General features: G+C 33.7%; 2 protein-coding genes across 4 annotated transcripts; both read right to left on the minus strand.

The window, feature by feature from the left end:
- Positions 1-1,176: 1,176 nt before the first annotated feature.
- On the minus strand, positions 1,177-3,589 carry LOC100255357 (F-box/kelch-repeat protein At5g60570). Its single transcript, XM_010652850.3, has 2 exons — positions 3,195-3,589; positions 1,177-2,934 (listed from the first exon to the last, which is right to left on the minus strand). The coding sequence occupies exon 2, from the start codon at positions 2,612-2,614 to the stop codon at positions 1,499-1,501; it is 1,116 nt and encodes a 371-aa protein (XP_010651152.1). The 5' UTR covers positions 2,615-2,934; positions 3,195-3,589; the 3' UTR covers positions 1,177-1,498.
- Positions 3,590-10,657: 7,068 nt separating this feature from the next.
- Positions 10,658-20,115, minus strand: LOC100260436 (serine/threonine-protein kinase GRIK2). Of its 3 annotated transcripts, none has more exons than XM_002282243.5 (13): positions 19,500-20,115; positions 19,126-19,334; positions 18,396-18,789; positions 17,905-17,979; positions 17,777-17,821; positions 17,056-17,130; positions 16,085-16,172; positions 15,803-15,927; positions 14,479-14,574; positions 11,730-11,796; positions 11,512-11,627; positions 11,240-11,318; positions 10,658-11,125 (listed from the first exon to the last, which is right to left on the minus strand). In XM_002282243.5, exons 3-13 carry the CDS (start codon positions 18,720-18,722, stop codon positions 10,974-10,976), a joined length of 1,245 nt encoding a protein of 414 aa, XP_002282279.1. In that variant the 5' UTR covers positions 18,723-18,789; positions 19,126-19,334; positions 19,500-20,115; the 3' UTR covers positions 10,658-10,973. The 3 variants fall into 3 exon arrangements, 2 of the variants coding, with proteins under 2 accessions (XP_002282279.1, XP_059593406.1); XM_059737423.1 differs by having other exon boundaries at positions 18,387-18,789; XR_009465823.1 differs by lacking the exon at positions 11,240-11,318 and having other exon boundaries at positions 10,658-11,174; positions 11,368-11,627; positions 18,387-18,789.
- Positions 20,116-24,863: the final 4,748 nt, after the last annotated feature.

Below are 24,863 nucleotides of genomic sequence, written 5' to 3' on the forward strand. Positions count from 1 at the left end.
AACTACCAAAGGTGCATGAATGACTGATCCCCTATGAGCAGCCAAATTGGACTCGTTTCAAATAGTATCCAAAAAGAATGCACTCTTTCCAACTGCAAGCATATAATCCAAAATTTGTTAGAAATTATTTTAAAGAACTTAGACATAGTCAATTTTGCAGGCACTGTCGGATGCCTTTGAAAAGGAATATTAATAATTCCCAAATCCAAAATGGCGACCAAGGATAAGGCATTTAAGTACATTGAAAGAGAATGTCATTATTCAATAATACAGAGCTAAGATTGCAGATAAAGTGGATTTGCATCCATTTATGAAACTGCGAATCCGATCCATGATGAGCTAATAGAGAAGTATGACAGCATTTGAGTTGCTAAGAATGAAAAGAAGTCAGTGGAATTTGGAATAATAATCCGGAACATATGCATAGGGTAGGATTACAACACCTCTCAGAATAATACTCAGAGAGGAGAATCATGCTCACCAGGGTTCCCAATACCACCAAGAAGACAAACTAAAAAAAAATTCATTTTGCACTTTGATGACCTGAGAAGAGCCAGTACAACAATCTTGCAGGATTAAAAAAAAATAAAAGGCAGGAGAGAAGATAAGCAGCAATATAAAAATAATAAATACACATCCATCCAACTAACTTAGGCTGTTTTTGCCCCTGGAAACTACCACTGGGAATGAGGATGACAAGTGCCTCTTTTCCACTAGATTTAACCTGAGATTTACCATTCAAGCATCTATACCAATGTGAGCAAAAGTCTGACTAGCCTAAATGAATTTAAGAACTCCCCAAAGGATGTGCATTTTGGACTCAGGACTTTACCAAGAACTAGAATGAGTTCTTTACCCACCTGAAGCCACAAACGACAATATAAATGCCACAACCTACTAGAATGTATGGAATATCAAAGCTTTTACACCGGATCTGTGCCTTGTAGAGGCCTAGAAATTAATTTCTTGCAGAGGGGAAAAATGTTTAATCCACTAGTAAAATGAATGAACAGTTGTGACAAGATGAAGCTTAGAGCACAAAGTCTGAAGCTGCAAAATTCATAGTAGTCATTGTTCTATTTCCAAGCACCAACAGTAAGGAGCATGAAGTCACTGGAACAAACTATGAAAATGGAAAGGACAGTAAACAATAAACAAAGAATGAACTTCAAAACATGAAACAATAAAGCTTTTCAATTTATTCGTATGAAAAGTTTGGATGTGGATCTGAAACATCACTTGAAAAATAAGATAAGAGAGCAGACCATTGCCAGAGTGACCTCTTGACAGAAAAGAGACTTGCAGGGTCATGGAAATAAGGAACACATCCAAAATACAGTAATGTTAAAAGAAAAGGAACAAGTTCTCAGCTTGAGAGAGGCTGTCTCAACAATATCTATTCTAGTCAATCAGATAAATGAGCAGGAAGCAACCTAAAAGGCCAGGCAAGATGGCAGATACCTGTTCCTCCTGTTGAGTCAATCTAAAGACCGAATTCTTAACAACCCATGACAGCACAGTTGTAGACGAAAACCCCCACATGTTCCTTCACACCAATAACCTTCCAATCCAATGTGCCATCCTTGACCCCTGACTTTGGATGCCAAGAGTTCAGCACAACAGCTTCACCTTCTGGTCCCCTTTGCCCACCCACAACCAGAAGTTGCTCCCCACATGCCTTGAAAGCCAGGCCCCAACCATTTGACAAATCAGCCCTGACTGGAAGCCTTCCCAACACATCCCATGTGTTCTTCTCCTTGTCATACTTCTTCACCATGTTTGTTAGATACTCAACTGCATATAACTGGTTATCCACAACTGCCACAAGAGGAGGTGCCTGAGCAGCTCTATTGACATTTGGATACATTCCCTCTATTTTCCTCCATTCCCTAGTCTTAAGATCAAACTCCTCTCCACAAGTTAATGAATCAGTAGGACTTGTCATCCCGCCAATCACATAGAATTTCCCATCCATGAAAAAACCAGAGCACAATCTGCGAGGGGAGTGCATGTTGGGTAACATTTCCCATCTACCCGACGAAGAGTCATATAATTCTGCTGATTTCAAGACATTCCCGCTCTTATCACTTCCACCTGCAACAATAGCTATGGAACCAAGGCTACTTGACCCAAACAAACAACGAGGGAGATTCATTCCTTGACATTTGATCCAATTGCCTCTAACTAAACTATACTTCCAAATCGCAAAATCATAAAATTCACGGCCAAAGACCAGCAATTCACTGCCCACAGCTAATGACTCCTTATCTGCATGGTTGAAACACTCATCACAGGGGATTTTGGGCAATTTCATCCATTTCTTTCTCATGGCATCAAATGCCTCCCATCCCCTCAGGTCACAAACCAAATACACCCAATGCTCCGCAATTCCTAAGACCTTCCGCTCTCCATATAAATTCCCACTTTTGATCAACTTATTAAACCTTGTGTTGAGGCATGATAATGAAGCATAATCAGATCTACAAGCCAAAGCTAGACATTTCAACGCCACATCATCACAAAGACCAGGGAGAAGAGAACCATTTGTTTCTATTTGACCACATCCATCATAGACTCGTCTCTTCGACCTCATATTTGAGAGATTAGTTTCCATTTCTTCTTTCCCCAAAAAATAATCCTAGCAAGATTTACTTTTCATATATAAATGATGTAACAGTTTCTTCAATCTAAAGCTCTCTGAGAACATATTAACAGATCTTTACCATGCTCCAAGAAAATTATACCAATTTTGCAAACAAACAACAAGCTGAAGGGACATCATTGACGCTATGCCGCAACTCTCGCTCACGTTCCCAATAGTCGGAGGAAAGGTTCAGATATTTGCAGGCCAACATTCTCCATCTATTTATTTTATCCATCAATCCACCAAATCAATCATATAAATCCATATCCGTATCGTGCTCAGCATCGAACCTATTACAATGAGAAATATATAACGAAATAAGCGCAAATTTTTGTATTCACAAAGCCATCGAATTCATCGTCCAATCTCCGGAGAAGTTTCTGAATTCCAGGAATTCAACCTCCGGAGAAATTAACGACTGTTTCCACCCAATCCGTAAAGAGTTATTTAAAAAGACTAATGCCAGAATATGAGCTGAGCATATATTCAAACAAAAATCAACGAGAAATCAGATCAAACTTGCAGAGTTATTGTTCGATCCAAATCTAACCTCTAGCAAGATGTTCGGATCCCAATCAGACGGAGGTAATTGGTCGGATCTCGCCGTCGAAAAATGGAGGATACCGGAGAGAGAATTAATGACGGATAGAAGTCGCCGGATAAAATTGATGAGAAGAAGAAACTTTCAGGTGCATACCAGCAACTATAGAGGATTGATCGGATCTCAGCTATCGAATTTCAGGAGAATACGCCAGAAAACTTTTCCCGTCGAACATGTCGCCGGAGTCCGGTGAACGAGAGAGAAAGAGAGGGGAAGAGAGAGATAAAAGAAGCTGACTGACTCGAGGGGCGTTGGATTGAAAACCGAAATTAGAAAAAAAATGGTGGTTCTTTGCACCAATACCCCTGAAATTTATAATATTCTTCTTTTGCCCCCTACTTTCTTATGTATTTTGCTGAAGTGGTCCTCAGCGGTAGAAAAGGGCGCAGATCTGCAGAGCATTTTGGAAGTTGGCTCTCAAAAAGAGAGTTTCCAGTAATAGTTCAATTGTCAAAAAATGGAAAAATGAAAGGGATTGAAACAAAAAAAGCTAAAAAAAAGAAAAATAAAATTATTTACTATTTGGTAACTGTTTACGAAACAGTTATGAAAAAATAATTTTTAAAAACAGTTTTTGAAAACTATTCTATAATATTATATAAAACAAAATATATTTAAGAATTTGAAATATTTTTAAATTTTTTTATATATCTATATCTTTATTTTAATAATTAATTTTTAAAACAACTTTCAAGTGAATAAAACTAAAACACGTCCTCTAGAAACACTAGATTTATTTTTTTGTTCTTGAAAATAAAAAAACAAAAAATAGTTTTTGATTATCAAAGTGTTTTCTAATTTTTTTTTTTTTTTTGGAAAGCAAAAACAATTCTTGAAAAAGTTGTCAAATAGACCTAAAACATTTTCAACTGTAACTTTCAAAAAAAAAAAAAAAAAAACACCTTGTCAACTATAAAAAATTTTCTTTATTTTTTTTAAATTTCATTATTTAGAAATTTAAAATTTTAATACATGGACTAAAAGAGTTTCTATTAATATTTTAATATATAATTTGATATTAAATTTATTTTATAAATTTGATATTAAATTTATTTTATAAATTTTGTTATTTGGATTTCATTTAATAAAAATGGGTAAATATTTTTAGAGTAATATTACATCTAAAAGGTTAATAATAAATTTACAAATCTAGAAAGAAAAAAAAATTATAAAAAAAACAATGGAAATGACTATTATGACCATTTGCTTGAAAAATCATACATGCATGTCTTTCTTTGCTCACTCATCACTCAAATAGATGATAAATCTTTCAAAATTATTCACTATTTTTGTTCCTTTTAGAAATTTATTAAAAAATATATAAAAATAAAAATCAATCTAAATGAGGCCAAGTCCAATAAATCAATTTAGGGTTTATTAGGGAGTAAGAAAGTATAGGAATGCAACAATACCAATGTGTAAGTACATGGTGGACTTGTAAAAAGTACTGTCTAAGGAATCAAACAGTACTTGTTAAGAAACCTAAGACCCTTGTCACTCATTAGATAAAAATTCAAACTTTGCCTAAGCTGTTAATTAAAGGTTAAAAACATCAAGTAACATCCTTTAATCACATGGGAGTTTCTTTCCTCTTATATAAATCTATTTTCATGTGGAGCTCGATGAAATCACTTTTACCCCTTTTACACTTTTCTTTCAAAGTGTTTTTACGAGATTTGATCACGATTGGAATGTCGGATAAAATCAATATTAGATTCTTAAAAATGAGTACGAAAAGAATGCATGTACGACGGGATGGAAAGTTAATCCTTGATTTAAATAAAAAAACCAATACTTGCTATTATTCCCTATAATTTTTCATAATACTAGACTTTAATTGTAAGTAAAGTTCATGTACGTAATGTGATACTAAATCAATAATATTGTTTTGTTCAATCTTTTTTATCATGGTATCAAAGCGGTTTTGAAATTTTTTTTTCTCTTATTCTTCATTCAAGCATCGTTCGCTCACCACTATTCATTCTTACCATGGAGACTTTTTCATAAAAGTTGAATCTATGAATCATTATCATCCTCATTCCCCAGATACCCCAAGGACAATTTTGGTTTCTCTATCATTAAATGGATAAAACCATATTGTTTGGAGTAAAGTGGTGTTTAAATATGTTTTGTGGATGAAAATTTGTCTAAATCGTTGATGATAGGTTCGAATTTTGAACAATGAAAACAATGTGATGACATGTTTTCTCTTGGATCATGAATGTTGTTTCATCATAAATAACTGGATCTTGAAGAAAGATGTTCTCAAGTCAATGGGTCACAAATTTGTGATCTATGACTAACCACCTGACAATGATTCTTGAAAGCCTATGCCAATGACATCATAACAATGTGAACAGTTGCATTTAATTTTACAATCCAAAGAAAATTATTTAGGGAACTTTGGTCCCGTTGCAACTTAAAATGTACGATTCTAAATGTCTTTTCCCCTTATACCAATTCTTAGATCATAAACTCTAAAGCTACGAATCATATGGTTAGTTCTCCATCTTGTTTCTTTCAAACCAAACTAATCTCTTCAATTGTGAAATTGCCAAATGGAACAAATGGCCCTATTAACATATAGAGAGTATGCAATTAACATCTTTTATCATTTTATTTAATGTTACTTGTGTGTCAAGCTTTCGATTCAATTTAAGTTTAGTAAGTCAATTAGTTCATCATGAAAATTACTTGTTTTTTCTATTGACTCTTGTTTTCTACAAGACCAATTACAAAGGAAGACAATTGGAGTGGGTAAGTCACATGATGACTTTTATTCTTCATATATTTGGAGTTTGAATCCCCTTCTTTATCACATTTTACTTCATTTGTATTCACCTCATGGCACCTAACACTAAGACACCTTAGCTCAAATAGTCTTAAATTGCTTTCCAAATGTATATACAGTGTTGAGAAATTTTCGCATACTAAGTTCCACGTTCAAGATTTGTGGATCCTTAAATATTTCCTTGGGATTGAGGTTTCTCACTTAAAGCATGACATTTTTTTTAATAAAAAAAAAAAAATACTCCTTGGAGCTTCTTGAGTATCTCACCTTCTTACTTTCAAAGCCTTCCTCCAAACATCATCTTAAGTTGGACAAATTCAATGATAAATTACTATCAAGTCCTTCTCATTATTGTAGACTAATTGGAAAATTTTTATATCTCTCAAGTCACTCATCTAGATATCTCCTATAGTGTGTCAAGCCAATTTTTGGATTAGCCAAGACAATTTCACTTGTTGTCCTTTTTATCTCAAAGGTTGTCTTGGGCAAGAATTCTTCTCTATTTTTCTAATGCACTAGAGTTAAATGCTTGCAATGATTCAAAGTGAGTTGGTTGTCTTGTATTCGATTACAGGATACAGTGTTTTGTTTGAGGATTCACCAATTTATTGGTAATCAAAGAAATAAACTACTATTTCGTGTTCCTTCATTGATGTTGAATATTAACTAATGACTATTATTTGTTATGAAATCATTTAGTTAAAAAATTTATTTGTCAATCTCAACGTCTCTAATGTGTAGCCTACTCTTTTTTTTGTGACAAAAGAATGACGTTCCATATCATTCACAATCCTAGTTTTCATGAGCGTACTAAGCACACTAACATCAGTTGTCATCTCATTTACCAAAATATTTAACTAGGGCTTATTCAAATTACTTATCCTCCTTTCGCTGAGCAATTAACTAGCATATTCACAAAAACATCTTGGATTACACCATTTCGTTATCTGATTTTCAAATTGGGCATTCATAACCTCCACACACCATTTTGAGAGGAGAGCATTAAAATATCGAATCAAAATCAATTTATAGTGAGTATCATGACTCTACAATCTTTCCAATATCACTCTCAAATATATCGAATCATGGCTCACACTATGTTTCAAATAAAAATAGATAAAAAAAATTATTGAAACTTTAAAATTTTCAAATAAGAGCTAAACAATATTACTTTTTTTATTAAAATAAATTATACAAGAACTTTTCTTTTTTTCCTTTTTTTGACCCTCTTTGAAAGAAAAATTTATTTTATTTGTGTGGAATTATATCTCTAACTTTTCCATGAATACTTGAGTAGATGTTTAGTAATATGTTGGAAGTTAGAGAAATTTCCATATCTTTCCTTTAGACAAAGATGACTTTCATGGCAGCTATATAAAGTCAATATAATTTCACAAAGCATAGTGATGGGGAGTACAAATTTAATAAGTATCCATTGACAAAAAAATATATAAATAAATCTCCAATCACTTTCTAGTATTAAAAAAATGCTTCCACAGAGAAATTATGAATTAAATATTGCTCATTGTCATTGCCACCAAATAAAGATATAAATATTCTTATTAAATTCAAATAATTCAAGGGTAAATATTAAAAACAAAACATGAAAAGATGGAAGAGAATCTATTGCTTTTCTTTATTCCTCATAGGGCCATTTCCCATGTGAATAGCCAACAGCCCTTGCTGTGCCACTTGTCAACCTCAAAACCCTCATTCCTTTCCTATAATTTATCAGCTCTCATGATTTTTATTCTTTCCTTTACTCTTTTTTTCTCGAGATAAAAATGATATAACAAAATAAACAAGACAGAATAATCATAAATAATATAGAGTTGATGTTTTAGCACTTCACTTTTTTTGTTATTGTATCAATCCAAAATCTCGTTAATTGATCGGTACTTTCTCTATCAATTAGATTTAGATCATTTATCCATATAAAAAGTATTTAGATGATAAGGTCCTGCAAAGAATGGTAAAATCCGATCCAATTGATCGTAATCGATTAGTTAACATGTTGGTTGATAGTATTTTAAAACACAAAAAAAAAATAAAAAATCAATGTCTTTTTTACATTGTATCTGTTTAAATAATCAATCAAATAAACCACAAATTTAATCTAAAAACCTATGTTACATTTCAATATACATCCTACATTTTTTTCATAAAAAAAAACCTTTTATATAAAAAAGTATAAATTTAGATGATATTTGTTTTTTACCTTAATAGAAAAAATAAAAATATTTAATTTTTTATATTTAACTAAAAATAATATATTGATATCAATCAATATAATTAAAGTGAACTTTAATTTAACGATTTTGGTTGATATCGAGATATTACTTTTAGTTAAATAAAAAAAATCAAATACTTTAATTTTTTTCTATTCATTTTTAAAATTTGAGATAATGAAAAATTTTAATATCCTAATTATTTTAATTTTTTTTTAAAAATCATTATCTTATAACTGTATTTAAAAAATATATATTTCATAAAAAGGTTTTTTATTATTATTTTTATTTTAAAAACAGAAAATAAAAAATACATTCAAGCCAACCCCTACTTCTTGTTACTTATTATTAGTAGTGTAATAACTTTCTCTGTCTCCTTTAATATTTGCAGAATTGGTAGTGTAAATTGCTATGAAGATTTCTAGAACTTTCCTTGTCCTTTTTATATTTATTGGTTCTTTTAAATAATGTCCATAATTTATGTTTTTTTTTTTTTATGTTATGATTGAAAGCTTTGGAGTGGGGAAAGAGTCCTGACAGGTCATTCCTCCATTATTTAAAAATTTTCCATCTTCATTCCAAATTTGAAGAAGAGGTTGGGGAGATAGGGGGATGGGTTGAACCCACTTCAAATTCGTGTAAGCTTAATTTTAAATTTTTTTAATTATATTTAAATTAAAAATAATTTTTAAAATAAATAAAATTTTATATTATATTATTTTTTTATTTAAATATTATATTTAATTGACAATACCTAAACTCACCCGAAATTTGACTTGGATTTAGAAAAAATAAAATTTTATTAAAATATGGGAAGATTATTTTCAAAAAAGAAAGTTGAAAAGTAAAAGTCGTAACAAGAAGACTCCCCATAGCTTAATACCTAAGATGAGAAAATAGAATTTTCCCATCTAAAAAAAGTCCGCCATGATCCATTAATATCTGTCTGAAAGTTGGGGCAGGGGTACCGAGCAACCACGAGATTGCCATCCCTACGCATCCGAGTGTGAAGTGAAGAGAGTGGAGGCATGAAGGTGGGGAGGAGAGGCAGACCTCCCAGCAGAGAATAGAACAATCCTTACCTTCAAACAAATGGGCCATGCTCTCTGCTCTTCGATTCAAAGGCCCCACTAAAAAAAAAAAATCTATTTACTTTTCACAACCCTACCTATGTTCTGTGGCCTGTCAGATAAAATCCAAGTAGTTAGATTCACAGCTCTGACACTCCCATCATGCCCTCCACCAGCTCCCACCCAAAAAGAGATCAATTATATGATTGTTTCTACTTTTTATTTCGTTTGTTGTCACAAAAGGAATTATGATAAGTCATTTTCAGATTTTATGGCTGTAGTGACTTGTAAGTACCAATTCTTGACTCCTTCATTTTAACCCTTCTACAAACCAACATATGGTTAGAAGCAATTTAAGGGGGAAAATTGATTTTTAATTTAAAATTTGAATTTCTTTTTTAATATTCTTTTTATTTATAGTTTATCAAGCAAAAATGATTATATTTAGAATAAGGAACTAATTTTTCATTCCTACATTTTGAAACATTGGCTTATGTGATTTTGAAAGTCAAATTGATTATAAACAGGAAGGGGCTGAGGGTTGGATGGGTGGAAGGAGAATCATTGCATGGGACAGTATGAATATTGACACAAAAAAAGGGGGGTTTGGTGTAGTTTGCATAGATGCATGAGGAAGCTGATTGATTCCCAATGAAAAGGTATGAGAGTAGAAAGAAGAAACAGAAGCAAAGACTTCAGTCTGACAAGGGGAATTGTTTTTTTGAGGGTAAAATTCCATTTCCACCACATTTCCCATCCAAATCAGGAACCTGTACAATGATGCCATCGCACATGAGGAAAATCATCTGGCTTTCACTATTTTATGCTTTGTATTTTTTGTGGCATGTGGCATGATGTCATTTGTCCAGGGGGACGTGAACGCTACTTTCCAGATTTTGTTTTCCCTTTCCACCACCTCCTGCCTCCTGCTTCATCCTACTCATCCATAATCCATCTCTCTCTCTCCCCCCACCAAAAGATGCCCTGCAAAAACAGTGGTCCTGATGTCACTCCTGAGCCCAATAACGTCACATTACTTAATCAACCCGAAATCTATAAGACAAATATCAAGTCATTCACAATTCCCCTTTTTTAGTGGTTTCAGAGTCTCTTGAAATGTACAAGAAACCTCACAAGCCACAGTTGCTCCCTGAGAACCATTGCATTTGCCTCCGCAACGACTAATGTCAATGTGATTAATATCCTGACAGGCACCAATCTCCCGTATCTTTACCCATATCAGTGGAAGTAGTAGTTTGGACAAAGATAAGAGAAGGATAGAGAGAGATGCATAACCCTAGCGCTTAGTATGAAGTGGCGGACTGAAACATAAGCATATCTCATATTCAATATTCAATTCAATGAAGCCTTGTCCAAATTGTTTGGGGTTGGCTACACAAATTGTTGGTCGTCAAATCATAACAGCAAACAAATCCCCAAGTTCCAACTCTTTCACAAATCAAAAACCATCCCACCAGTTCTCGCAAATCAAAATCCCCTTCCATACTGTAAATCAATTCCCTCAAATGACTCTCTCTCTCTCTGCTCTGAGAGGGTCCCCCCTATTGCTTCAAGAACTCTACATTTTCTACTGTACAAAACAAATCCAAACTATTTAAAACAGGTTTGTCAGCATGGTTCATGTGAGAGTACTCTTCCCATTTCCAACAGGATCTTCCCTTAGCAGTATATTTCGCCTGCACCAACACAAATACTGAGGAATTGGCCCTTCTTCTCCAATAACCCAGGCATGCTTTGCAACAGCATCCAACGTCATCCTTTCATTTGGGTCTGCATGACACAATATTTCAACAGGGGAAAAACAGAAACAAACTCTGGCCTGGAGGCAAAAGGAAAAAAAGGAAAAAAAAAATGAATTAATTATGAAGAGGTTCACAGACGGACCTTTGCAGAGAAGCCCCTCCAGTAGGTTCCTTAACTGGGGGTTAATGTTATCCGGGAGAGATAATAGGTTATTGACAATCTGGAGAAGGTAAAAACTGGATGCTTAGTAAAGTAGAAAATGCACTTACAAATGAATACTGGAGGAAAAGAATTGGAAAACAGAAGGGACGGTATCAGGATCAGCAGCAGTAACAAATTAACCAATCAACAATGAGGGGCTAGGGAAGCAATATTGTCCCCAAAAAAAATGGCAATGCCTGTGGCAGACACACCTTATCATACGTATCCTGCAGCGATTCTCCAAGAAATGGGTATTGTCCAAGCACCATACAGTACAAGGTAACTCCAACAGCCCATGTGTCTGCAGCTTTGCCATGATAGGTAAGACCTGTCAATAAACAGGAAAAGCCACATGCTCTGTAAATATTTCTGATGTCCTGCATGATTTTAATTATGCTAAAGAGATTCTCCAGTAGAAGGGATCCCCAACCTAAACAGCACTCTGGTGCAGTAAAAACAGGAGTGCCAGGAGAACGGCGGAGCTCATCATTATCATCCTGCATAAGAAACCATTTCAACAAGGTGGCACAAGAATTGCATTCAACGCCTTAAAACTAAAAGGTATTCCACTACCAAATTTAAAAACTCTGAACACAAAGAAATATGGCGCCTCAAGTACAAGGTCATAGGATCACAACATTCTTCTATTCCAGTTTCAAACATGTAATCTAACCTTGATGTCAATACAGGTCACATCCTGAATAACCAGAGACTACAATAGGAACCAGAACATCAACTTCCAACTTGTAAATAAATCTAAAACTCAGTATCAATATATAAGAAATACAAGTTACAAAATCTATTTCCAAGGATTTGGCTGCCAGAATTCCAATTTCAAACATGCAAGCCTGACTTTGATTTGGGGCTTCATGTGTAACTGACCACCAAACTAAGAATCAAAACATCAAATTACTTTTAATCAGTTTGTTTGAGTGCCCAAAAAAAACTGTTCAAAGAGGGTAAAGGAAAAAGGAAAGGTCAAAGAAATCAGATACATCAGAATCAGCACCATCTTATGCCTCCCCAGAGAACCGCACTTTGATTTGTCACTTTCCAATTGTCCAGTGAATCCAGGGATCAACAGATTGTAGGAGATAGCAAAAGATGTACCCATTTCTAAGCTAATTCAATGTCTTGTAACTACTGTGTAGAAAGTATTTAAACAAAATTAACTGACATATCAAAAACAGTGCCTTAGAAATACTCTAATTCCTCCCACAAGGCAAAAAAGGCATATCTTGCATCTTCCATCCTTTTACCATAGGTTAAAATATATATGCTGCACAGCTAGAATCCTTACAGAAATATTCCCAGAGCAATTGACCAAAAAATATTTGAGGGCAGGCAAAAACATTGATACTGCATAGATAGAAATAGAATTCCTCAGCCCAATGCAGTTGCACTGTCCTCACGGTTAGCTTTAACTCCACCTGACATGTTGAAGGTGCTTTGGGGTGAGGAGGATGATGCACCTTATTTGACACAAGGCCCAAAAGAATATGGTATTATCCTTATTAGTTTAGTTATATTAGGAGTTTTTTTTTGCTTAATGTTATAACTTTATGGTTAGAAGTTTTTAATGGCTTTTGAAATACAAGTCCTAGCATGCTCCTATATTGTTCAAGAAGAGTTGTAGTATGTTTCTATGTGTTTCTGAGGTTTTTTTAAGCCTATAAATAAGGTTGGCCATGAAATATGATGGGAAACAAATGAATTAATTTAGAAAATATTTTCCAATCAAACAAGATTTCCTTTCTCCTGAATATAGAGGGAATTTCCAGTTCAGCCCATTTAAACCATGAATAAAGCTATGCATGGTAAATGGTTCCATAGATTTACAGAGGAATAAGATAGTCTCTTAAGGATTATTATAGGAGCTTAGTATAGATCAAGCCCGTCTGGATGGTTTGCTAATAGACTAATACTCAGCCATGGTTTATCAAAAGCAATCTTAAATACTCAGAATTTTCTAGAAAAGTGTGTTAGCAATAAGGATGCCAGCTGCATTACGGTTTTGGTTTGATGTTGCAAAATAAATTTTGGATGCAGCCTTTTCAGATTCTTTCATGTAAGCACATTTGCCATCATATGGCAGTATCTCCCAGCTGAACTGTTCATCCACAAATTCTTTAAGGTTCATGATAAGGAGGCAGAGGCAGCAAAAATGCATCTGTCTTTACTGCACAATGAGGCTGGCAAGCATACATGCTGCTATGAGTGTGGGTGATGGATGGTGCACTCACATCTCTGAACAAGTCCTTTTTTACTTAGATCACTGAATCCATCCTTTTGGTTTTCCAAATAAACCTATGACAAACCCTGAATTACCTTCAAAGATTTTGTTTTTGTTTCAGCACACAAGATTTTAGTCCATCCTATATGAGCTAACCTTGCCTAATTGTTGTTGTGAGAGATGTAAACTGTGCAAAGAGTAGGTGTCAATTCACTGCTCCTTATCCATCTCTTAGAAGGCCATTGCTTTGCTACGAGGAGTTGCTTTGGCATTGTTCCCCATTGCAGGGTAGGTACTTCTTTAGTGGTATGCAAGGTTAGTGAAAAAGAGGAATAAGCTTTTTTTGCTGATTCCAGGGTCCCTTTTTTTGGGCATACTTGGAAACATAGGAATTGTGGACCCTTGAGTTAAAGGTGTCTTTTGTTAGCATTGTGGCTAATAAGGTCCATTCTTTTCATGTTTCATGGACATCTATAATTACAGATCAATTATTTAAATCAACCCCCTCACATCTTCACCTAATTTTTAGGAAAACATAATTTATCACAATACCCATAAACACCAAAACCTCCTTTTGTATTTATCTAAATGAATGCTTCAATTCTTCTAAACAAAAATGACCCTTAATACATAAGTTGTAAATGTTTACGGTAGCCCAATTTTAGAAACAAGAACACCAATTTGCAACATGAGATAAGGAAGACTTGAAAAAATAGACACAAGAATAGGAAACATGGATACATCTTACATATTTAAAACTAAGAACACCAACACAAACTAAGGAAAAGGCTACTTCCACAATATAAAATTAATAGGGAAACAGGGATTAGTTTACATGTTTTAAATTTCATGTGTATCATTCATTACTAGAAAAACAAATGTCACAGAATATAGGCATGAGTTCTTATTCTCAACCAAATTATGGTGTTCAAAGAAGTTCCATTACCTCAAATACCTGGCTGACACTAAAATCCGCTATCTTCACTGTACCAGTGCGAGTAACCAAAAGATTGTCTGGTTTAATGTCCCCATGCACTATATTCTGTTGTTTAAAGAGGAGAAAAGCAATAAAGATCCAAATTGTATTGATAGCTACACACTTCCAGTGTAACAAAAAGGGAAGGTAATTGAAATCAAGGCAAGAAATGGAAGACTATAGCTGAAATCCAGGTTAACTGCTCATGAAGAGATGATATGATATGCACATATCGTTTTTGGGGTTCCAGTCTTGTGGTTTTTTATCCTCATGCCAGCACACATGTAGTAGTGGCAGAAGAATCCGCTAGCTTTCAAGATTTTAATCTTTTTGAAAGAAAAAAGGTAACACCATTCATGAATTGCACCAAAAACGCAGACAGATGTGCAAACAACTATGGCACTTGACAGTATACATTAACCAAGATGGTGCCATCCATAAGCAAGCAGTAGACAACTTCATTGAAAGAAACAAAAATTGCATGCTTAACAGTTTTATACCAGCTAGAACTATTCAGACAAATGGCATAAAACTAAGAAAAACAAGATCAAAAAACATTTTTTCATAAGCCAAAATCCAAAAATGCTTTACAAAATTCACTGTAGATAGACTAGTCACAATCTAAAATCCACTTAGGATTCCAATAGCCAAAACTTAATGTCGATAAACTAGCATTTGGAAGGCCAGAGAGCCTACCACCAAAGAAACAGGAATCAGCAACACATTCCATAATAACATATTCTTGTTTGATTCGACTTGGCTTGCAGATTTCTATTGTAAGTATTTATCAATTTAAAAAAGATCTAAAAATCACTATCATTAGGAACAAACTATTCAACAATTAAAAAGTTGGTTCAAAACCACTATTTCTTGGTTAAGAATCACTGGTTAACATATTACAAGAGGATGTTATAAATTTTAACTGAATCCAAAAACACTTCAAAACCATCTAAAAATGTTATTCAATGATGAATACTCCAAACTCATATTCATGACAAGTGTTTTAAGAATTTTGTTTAATATCTCTAAAACTCTCTTACAATAGAACATTCCAGAGCTTTTCATCCTATGATCCATAGATTTGTGTGTTACTGAAAAAATGAGATGTATATACAGAAGTCAGATGGTTCAAATATACCTAGTGAAAAAAGAACCTATTTTAAAATGCTTGCATATTACCAGAACTATAGCAAATGAACAATATAGGCTTATGAAAAACAGAGAGGGAGTGAAGAGAAACATATGTCATCAGTCATAAGGAAAAATTGTATAAAAGCAAACTTCAAAGTCATACATGAGCATGGAGGTAAATCAGCCCTGAGACTATATCTCTCAAGTACTTTCTTGCAGTATTTTCTCCTATGCCACCTGGGGGACCAGAACCCTCACAGACCCATTTGCCTTCCACAAATTCAAGAACTGAAGAAAAAAAAATGAATTTGCAGTCAAACAGTAAATTAACCTGCTAATTTTTAAAAAGTAAAATCTTCATGCAAGAAAAGGTTAACATACTTAATCACATAATTTGATGGGAAAAAATGCATACAAAGAAGGGAAAGAAAGTGGCAATAAATACCCATATAGAAGTGATCTGTGCTTGGGTCATCAATCACCTCAATGAGATTGACTATATTTGGATGGTTCAACATTTTCATGATCAAAACCTACAACGCAAAGGATATGAATAAATTGAACCTTCATCAAGGTAGAACTTGTTGATGATGTCATTAAAAAGTGTCATTCACCCAATAAACGAAGAAAAACCCCACTATGCTCAATGCTTAGCTCTTGTAAATGGCATGCCAAACATTTCTATGGGCAGAGTAAAAGATGTTACCAGATTTGGTGATCCACACTGCATCACAAGCTTAAGTGTGGAGAAAAATATGCCCTAAGCTAGATCAATAGAAAAAAAAAAAAAAAAAGTAGGAATAAAAGACCTAGAGCTTTCTTTAGAGCGAAAAACAGTTTCCTAACTAAAAAAACACATTTGACAAATTTTTGGCTGAAAATAAATTTTTGAAATTTTTTCTAAAAATAGGTTTTTTTAAAACAAATCTGAGATGTTTTCAATTATTTTTTTTCTAGGGTATTCTGAGAAATAATTAAAAACATGGAAAAAAAAAATCTTAGGGAACTTTTGCACTATATATAGATGTATGGTACCATCACGGAAAATAAGCCAAAAAAACTATTTTTTATTTTTGAATTTTCAAATACAATTTTATTGATGAAAATAATTGAGAACTGTTTTGAAAAAACTGTTCTCAAAAACAGTTTTTTGAGAAATGTTTTAAAAGAAATTGCCAAAAAATCCCTTAAGAACTTTGATACATGGGGAAATTTTTTTTTTTAGGAAAAAAAAAAACATCAGATGATGTTTATTACCAAAAAAATGCACGTAGAGGTTACAAATTAGCTATTGTCTAACTTCGCTTATAAACATCCAAGTTAAAAATAACAGTGCCTGGAGGCTGGAGCAATTTGATGTAGTATTCCAATAAGATAAAAAATAATAATTGTAATAATAATGCAATGAGTGTATACCTCCCGAAGAACATCAGTCATGGCTGTTTCTGAAGGAGCAACTCGCAGCTTTAACAAATGAGACTTGTGAAAGGCCTACAATTCAAAAAATTACATTCATACATAATAACTGAAACCTCCATTGTATACGAACCACAAAACATCCAATAAAATACCTATATTATGTTTCTAAGACATCCCTAATTAATTGAGTACTTGATTAAGACCATATCACCAAAAAGTGTTTCCCAGTTTCCTGCATAAATTAATCAAACACAAAATAACCCTCCAAGAAAGTAGAGGAAGAAAACTAGCCCAACCAATTTCTTTTATCAAGAAAACTTCTGCCTCTCATGGTTCTCAGAGTCAGACCTATCACTTCTTACACTTATTTTATTTTAACATTTCTAAGAATGATAAAATAAAACCACACCGCATGAGCCACTTGTGCGTTGACAAATAAGCCCAGCTTATCACCCTACCATGTGGTAAAATCAGTTTAACAGTAAAACAGCTGGAATTTTATCCTTTTTGCAGCACAAAATATTATAAGTACCTTAGAATAAGAAAACACATATGAACCAGACAAAATAACTAAAAGTTTAAACTGCCAGCAGAAGATAATCTCCTTTGTTTTGAAGTAGCAAATATCCTAACCACAAAAAGGCAAAAAGAAACTGACAACAAGAGTATTTTCCAAAGAAAACACATTCCACAAAATCAAGTGGGGAAAAGGCAGTACCTTAATTGCATAATGATTCCCATCTTTGAGGCTCCGATATAGAACCTGTTGCATGTGCAGGACAGGAAGCTAAAGAAACCATTTCTTTGAGCAATTAAAGAATAAAATGCCACTAGCACCATGCTTACCACTTTGCCATAGCTTCCAGAACCAATCTTGTACTCACGAACATACTCATTGATCGTCTTATTCCCATTTTCATCCTGACAGCATTCAGAAAACAATAAATTTTTATCAATGTAGAGAAAATGTTTAACAAATAACAAATTCTACATCTAACGCAACAATTGTTCCCCTAAAACACGCACAATACATGAATTAAAAAAAGTGTGACTATGCACATTTTCATCAAGTTATAGAACAGCCTTAAAACTCAGTTTGGCTAGATATTTGTAGTCCTTAGAACATGAAAGTGAGAACCATTGAGATGTCATGATGATGGAGTAACATAAGTCACTTGTATACAATATCTAATTTTAACATATGAAAGATTAAGATACTTTAGGTTAGTGTTCTGGCAGGTGGCTTTGACAACTTACTCCCAAAGTTAAACTGTAAACAGAGAAAATTACCATAATAAAAACACCTAAAATTTGTTCTTGTATTTTACCCTGTTTACCTCTGAGCGAATAAGTTTGTGTGTTTCCTTGACGGGAAATTCACGGCAAATCATTCCATTTTGAGTTCTCAACATAAGAATTTCTTCAGAACGTTGGACACGGCTTTGCAACTCACCATCATCTCCATGTGCAGTATCAGAAACCTCGCCATTGTATGATCGATCATCAACTTCTTCTATATCTTCTTCCAACAAAAACTCCTGGGAAAGGCAATTGGTTGAGCCAGAACCAGGCCTTGATAAACTTTCGGGTTTTCTCACAAATCCAAAGCAACCACAGCAGCCCATTTCTGTCACTCTAGCAATAGAGTAGTCCTTACTGAACATGAGAAACCTGAACGCTTGGGCAGTAATTATAATTCACACCACAAAATACAAATTGGACCCTAAAAACCTGTAAAAGGGCATAACCTTGAATTAATAAAATAAAATCCCAAAACCCTATAAAACTGTAAACCTTCTACAATTTGACAAAATGAATCCTTAAAATTAAAACTCCTCAAGTTAAAGCTCCAATTAAGTAGCTTTTATAGGATCAATCATATCAAATTGGAGGGCATATCTACACATATATTAATTTCACGTTTAAAATTTGTAAATTCTACTAAAGCCACTACACCCCTTTGATATGATCTGTGCTATGAAAAAATCTTTTTTTGCATACACAGATTCATTCATGCAGAAAACCTATCTATGCAAATGCAATTGAGGTTGTGCCATTCATGCCAACCTGATGAAGAAAATGAGTAAGGGGGCTTCAAGGCCCAATTCGATTCGCTATTCCACCGGATGCCATTCAGCCAAATGAAAGAAACACCTCACGAAATCGATGCCGCTTCGATTCAACACCAACATCTCTCGAACTCCACTTTATACCAATCAATGCAGCTTCCCCCAACCCCAATTTCAAATACCCCACCAACAACACCTTGACCTTATCTAAAATAACACACAAAATAAAATAAAAAATTAATTAATAAACAAATAAAATAAACCACAAAAGATTCAATACAGCTGAATATTCAATAAAAGACAAAGTCGTATAGAACCCTCAGACGCCATCAACCACGAACCATATGCACATAAATATATCCAGAAACTCACCTTGATGACTCGCCCAATTTGACACCTTATCTCTCACGACGAATCCAAGACCGAGTTTCAAAATTCAAACTTCAAAAAAAAAAATATATCCAAGAAGTATTCCTTTTTAATGTGGAATTTAGGGAAACCCTAATTGGAGTTCATCGGAACCCTAGATTAGATCGGTGGCAATAATCGGGAGGCGGTGGTGAGTGAAATTGGAGAGTTGGGGTTGTTCGAGGCGATGAGAGATTTGGAATCAAAGGCGGGAATAAATGGGAAATTTTGGGTCATTGTTTTTGCGAAAATTCGGGAAAGAGCGGAGAGAGAGAGCGGACAAAGCGGGAAAGAGAGGAGGAAGGTGGCCAAGTTATAGAGAGAGACAGCGTGGTCGCCCTTATTTTGACATTTCCGTACGCTCATCCCACGCCTTGAGTGTCACTCTTGAGCCATTTTAGGGTTTTGCCCCCCTTCCCCCAACTCTCCATTGTCTTCCAAAAAAACTTAATATTAAAATTATATACTTTATTTTACATTTAAAAGCATATATTATAATATTATATGCTTCATGGAAATAGAGGTTATGAAAGGAAAAGTGAGACGAAGCCTTGAAACCCACTCACCACTTAAATAAATACAAGTATGGTTTAAGGAAACCAAGGGCAAATGATAATGAATTTGGTCTGATTTTGGAAAAGATTGGTTGTTAGAGGTGCACTCTCTTCCCACGTGATTCCACCTTCCATTCCTCGGGGCCATTTATTATGTCCACATGAAAGTCATAAAAGGCTTCTTCCTACTCTTCACATGCAACGTCCCCCATCGCCCCCTCACTTTTACTAAATTCAAATTTAAAATAATTAATTTAAACCTGTGCTCTTTGTTTGGTTCATCCATGTGTGACTAAATTACAAAATTGGTGTCTATTAGATTTTTCTCATTTGGATTATTGAATATATGATTGGAATTAAATCATTGACCGATAATGCAAACAAATATAATTTAGGTATAAGAGTATGATCAAATAAGAGATATTCACGTGACATCTTATTAATGATACATTTTATATATTTATAAGAAAAATATCTATTAATATTTTAAATAAAATCGTAAACTAGATGATTTTTTTGTCTTTCAAACATTTATGTAGAATCACAAACATTAGGACTATTACTATATGATTTTAGGTATGGGCCATATTTTAAAATTTTGAATTATGTCGAAACAAATATATTAATAATAATTTATAAGACTTGACATCTTTTATATATATAAAGAGTTGCTACAATTGTAGAATACTTTTTCTTAGTACAAGAGAATTCAGAATAATGCACTTTTGATATACTAGTTATTGTGTCAACAATAAACGTTGGGTAACCAAGTGTAATGGTTGAAAGCATTTAATTAATAAGTCCACCCAGAGATGAGTGTTTTCCTAAAAAATGCAACATGAAGAAAGAGTTGTTACAATCGGTCTTTTCTTAACACGAGAGAATTCAAAATGATGCACCTTTGACATATTAGTTATCGTGCCAACAATAAATGTTGGGTAACCAATTGTAATTGTTGAAAGCATATGATTAATAAGCCCACCCCAAAATGAGTGTCCTCCTATTCCAACTTCCTTAGAGTCGTCTCCTGTAATATAGTTGAGACAATAATGAGTTTTTTACCCTTGCGGGATGGAGCGATAAAAGTTTTAAAAAATTAAGAGAAGATCATGATAAGATGAACCATTTACCATTACGATAGGTCACAACACACTAAATTAAAAAATAAAAGTTAATTTTATTAACCTCTCATAAGCTTTTGATTAAATATATTTAGTTTCAATTGATTTGAGATTTTACTGAATACCTCCCTTATTTTCATTCACCTCTTATTTGATTCAAGATAAGGGAGGTATTTGACAAATTTTAAAATTAACGAGGGTTAATTGTATTTAGTTAAAATTTCGAAAAGGTTGAAGTGAAATTAAACCTAAAAAATAAATATATAGTGAGAATTTTTGAAATATTGGAAGAGCCACGTGTCGTGACCTAAGTGGGCTTGCTTCATGCTCGCAGTAGCCCAACTCGGGTGATGTACAGTGGGCCAATTTAGATTCTCTCAGCCCATGGCTAGGACGGGGGGAGTGGGGGAGGGGGGATGGGGGTGGCACAGATGGCCCACTTCAACAGTCCAATAGATCCAGAAATTCAGTTTGATGATTCCCTTTCTGACTTGATGGTTAGAATGCCGCGTCTCAACTCTCAAGCCAGCGAAAAAATCATTACATTTTTTGGTGCAGAAAAAGCACAACCAAGTACATCTTTTGTTGCGGAGAATAATGACATCAGACAATGTATTTTTAACTAAAATAACTGTCACTTTATCTTTTGCCTTCCCTCTTCTTTTATCACAATTCAATTCTCTTCACACAAATCAAGTCTAGTTCAAGATTAAATTATTTAATCTATGATAAGATATTTTGTAAATACAATGAAACAAAGTCAAAATTGTGTAAATTAGGGTGCCATGTGAAAAAAATAAATTGAAATTATAAAAAAAAGTGAATTTTTTAAATTTTATTATTGTCTTATCTTTTGATATATGAAATAATTTTTATACTTCTTTTATTGATCAATTTTTCATCTCAAGTCGTGAATTGAATTATAAATATGAAAATTATTTTATTTCCATAACACAAATGTTTTTATCTTTATTTTTATGAACAAAACATAAAAATTTTAAAATAATAAAATATATATATTTTCTAAAAATTCAAAATAATACAAAGTAAAAAAAAATCATAAAGAAGGAGATAACAATTGAAAACATATTTTTTTGAAAAAAATGTTAGATATATAATTTTTTTCTTATTTTAATAATTATTATTTTTAATTAGTTTTAAAACTCTTAAAAACTGGTCCCGTATTCTCTATTTATTGGATGGAGGTGAGACAACCACCAAACCTACCTCCGACATTATAAATTCTTGTGATTGGGTGAGAAGATTTTGCATATCCATGGACCCATGAATTATTCTTCAATATCACTTCATTCATTATTGCTTGGCTGAAAAGACCACCATTAACGTTTTCCTTCTACCATAAGTATATTGATGGATACTTTTTTGGACTTGTTGAACCAACTTTTTGAATTTTCTCATTTCCTAGAGAAAATAATTACTATTATTTTAATTTGTTGAAAAGAAAGAAAATATAATGTGAAAAGGACGTGTAATAATTCCTTCTTTTTTTTTTTCAATTTAAATAAAAAAAATCGCCCTTGGTATGGTTGCCAACTAACTAATTTAAAAAATATTAATATTTTTAGTGAATAAGTTAATGGCATTTTCTTGTGAGTTGACTTCCGTTGTTCTTATTTTACTTTGAAATATATTATCTAATGAAAATGCATTTCAATTTTGTATTGATTGTACTTGTCTTATGTGTTACCATTTTCATTTAGAGAATGCGACTAAAAAATATAATATTGTAAATACTAAATAATCATATTATATATATTAATTAATTTATGTACATATATGTTGACCTATGGGCAAACAACCCGATGATGAATTGAGATAGGGGCGGTGGCTGAAAAAGGGGTACTCGGTTGGGTTTGACGGTGGTGGTGTTTGGGATAAATTGATAAGTTGTTGTCATTATTGGTTTTTTATTATTATTATTATTATTTTTATTTCTTTTTTAAGGGTCGGGCTTGGGCTTGGGCATAGTTATAATTTTGATGTATTGATATTAGGTTAGGGTAATTTGATTTAAGTATGGGGTAAGCTTACAAATTATGGGAGAATAGATCTTGACAAACACTCGAGATAAATGATGGATTGAAGGGTATTTTTGAAAAAAAAAATTGAAAAGGGTAATTTTGGGAAGAAAATATGAAAAATATCTCATACTTTTATAAATAGTATAGATAAAGGTAGTTATCTAAAAGATTTGAAATAAATAACGACCAAATCGAGAGTAACCCTATTTGCCCATCATCTCAAACTTATACATTTATATTAACTTTTAATGGGAAACATTTTATGACGTGATATGATTTATTGAAAATGTTTAAAAAGATGTGCTTTTATTGATGGGACTTTGCGTGTTAGTGATTAAATTTAATAATGTGACAAGCTTTAATGATGATTTTTTACTATAAAAGTATTGATTCACTGTTCTAGTTGGATGTTAGGAGATTTTTGAATAGGCTTTTATTAGTCATGACAATCCTCCTATCTTCTGGGATGGTCCTTGATGATTACTTTAGTAATATTGCTTGAGGTTATATCAATATGTTCTTGATTTAGAGTTGAAGAGTCTCTTTGAAGTGTTAGGACGAAACAAGACTGTAGACCCCCATTCAGGCATGGGTCACTTTTTCTCTATTTGTTTTTGCAGATCACATTTTTAGTCAGGTATCACTATCCCAGCAGGCCACGTGCCACATCCTTAGTGGTCATAAGGAATCAACTTCGCTTTTTGAAGCTGCAATAGGACTTTGACATGTGGAGGAACTTTTTGGAGGTGGCTGCAGAAAAAGGTGGCTACAGAAAAAAAGTGGCTGCAGAAGGAGTGGGGCAGAAAAAGGTGACTGCGGCAGAGATCGTTGAAAAGGCAAATCCAAAAAATTGTGAGAGAGGAGGGGCTTTTGGGGGGGGGGGGGGGGGGGGCTGCAGTTAAGAGATTTTGGGGGAGAAAGAAACAGGAGAAAAAGAAACAAGGGAGAAAGAGAGATTTGGAGAGGAAAAGAGAGAAAACAGGAGGAGAGGGAAAAAGGAGGAAGATAAGAAGGAGAGCAGAGTTGAGCTTGAGAGGACTAGTGGGAAAGAGGCATTCCTTGGCTGGTTGCTTGAGAGGAAGGATAGCTGTCCGGTTTCTTGCCCACCTAGCTGGAGAGAGTTATTTTAAGGTACGTTTATTGTGTATTCTTCGTCAGCTTCTAATGGTGTGCTTTTCTACTTTGTTTTTACTGATTCTCGGATGATGATTGTTGGTTGGGAGTGAATACGTTCATATTTTTGCTAATGGTTTTGTAGTGGTTTAGCTTGCTCTGGTTTTGATTTCTCCATGAGATATTTTTGTAACCACATTTTACCTTTCATTTGATACTCATTTAATCTTACCCACCATCATCTAAGCCTGTTGGTATGATATGAAACATAGCTTGTCGGGCTCATTTTCTTGTATCTATTCTCGGTGCTCTGTTTTGTTATCCTCCCCTGCTCTTGATATCCATCCATGGTACGCATCCATTTTCTCATCCCTGCTTGAAGGAGATCCTAGGAAATCTGGAGTAGTTGTCATGGCAGCAAAGCTCACTTCATCAGCATCCCCATACCCATTCTCGCTTATTATTCATTGTTTTATCCAACATGCCCACGCCCCCATC

Source organism: Vitis vinifera, chromosome 6 (genome assembly GCF_030704535.1).
Source record: "Vitis vinifera cultivar Pinot Noir 40024 chromosome 6, ASM3070453v1".
Taxonomy (NCBI): domain Eukaryota; kingdom Viridiplantae; phylum Streptophyta; class Magnoliopsida; order Vitales; family Vitaceae; genus Vitis; species Vitis vinifera.

Coding starts and splice junctions, on each gene's coding strand:
- LOC100255357 (XM_010652850.3), bottom strand. CDS start 2,614: ATGGAAACTAATCTCTCAAATATGAGGTCGAAGAGACGAGTCTATGAT.
- LOC100260436 (XM_059737423.1), bottom strand. CDS start 18,722: ATGTTCAGTAAGGACTACTCTATTGCTAGAGTGACAGAAATGGGCTGC. Junction 16,173..17,055: donor TGACTGATGTTCTTCGGGAG/GTATACACTCAT, acceptor TTTGCGTTGTAG/GTTTTGATCATGAAAATGTT. Junction 15,928..16,084: donor CACAGATCACTTCTATATGG/GTATTTATTGCC, acceptor TTTTTTCTTCAG/TTCTTGAATTTGTGGAAGGC.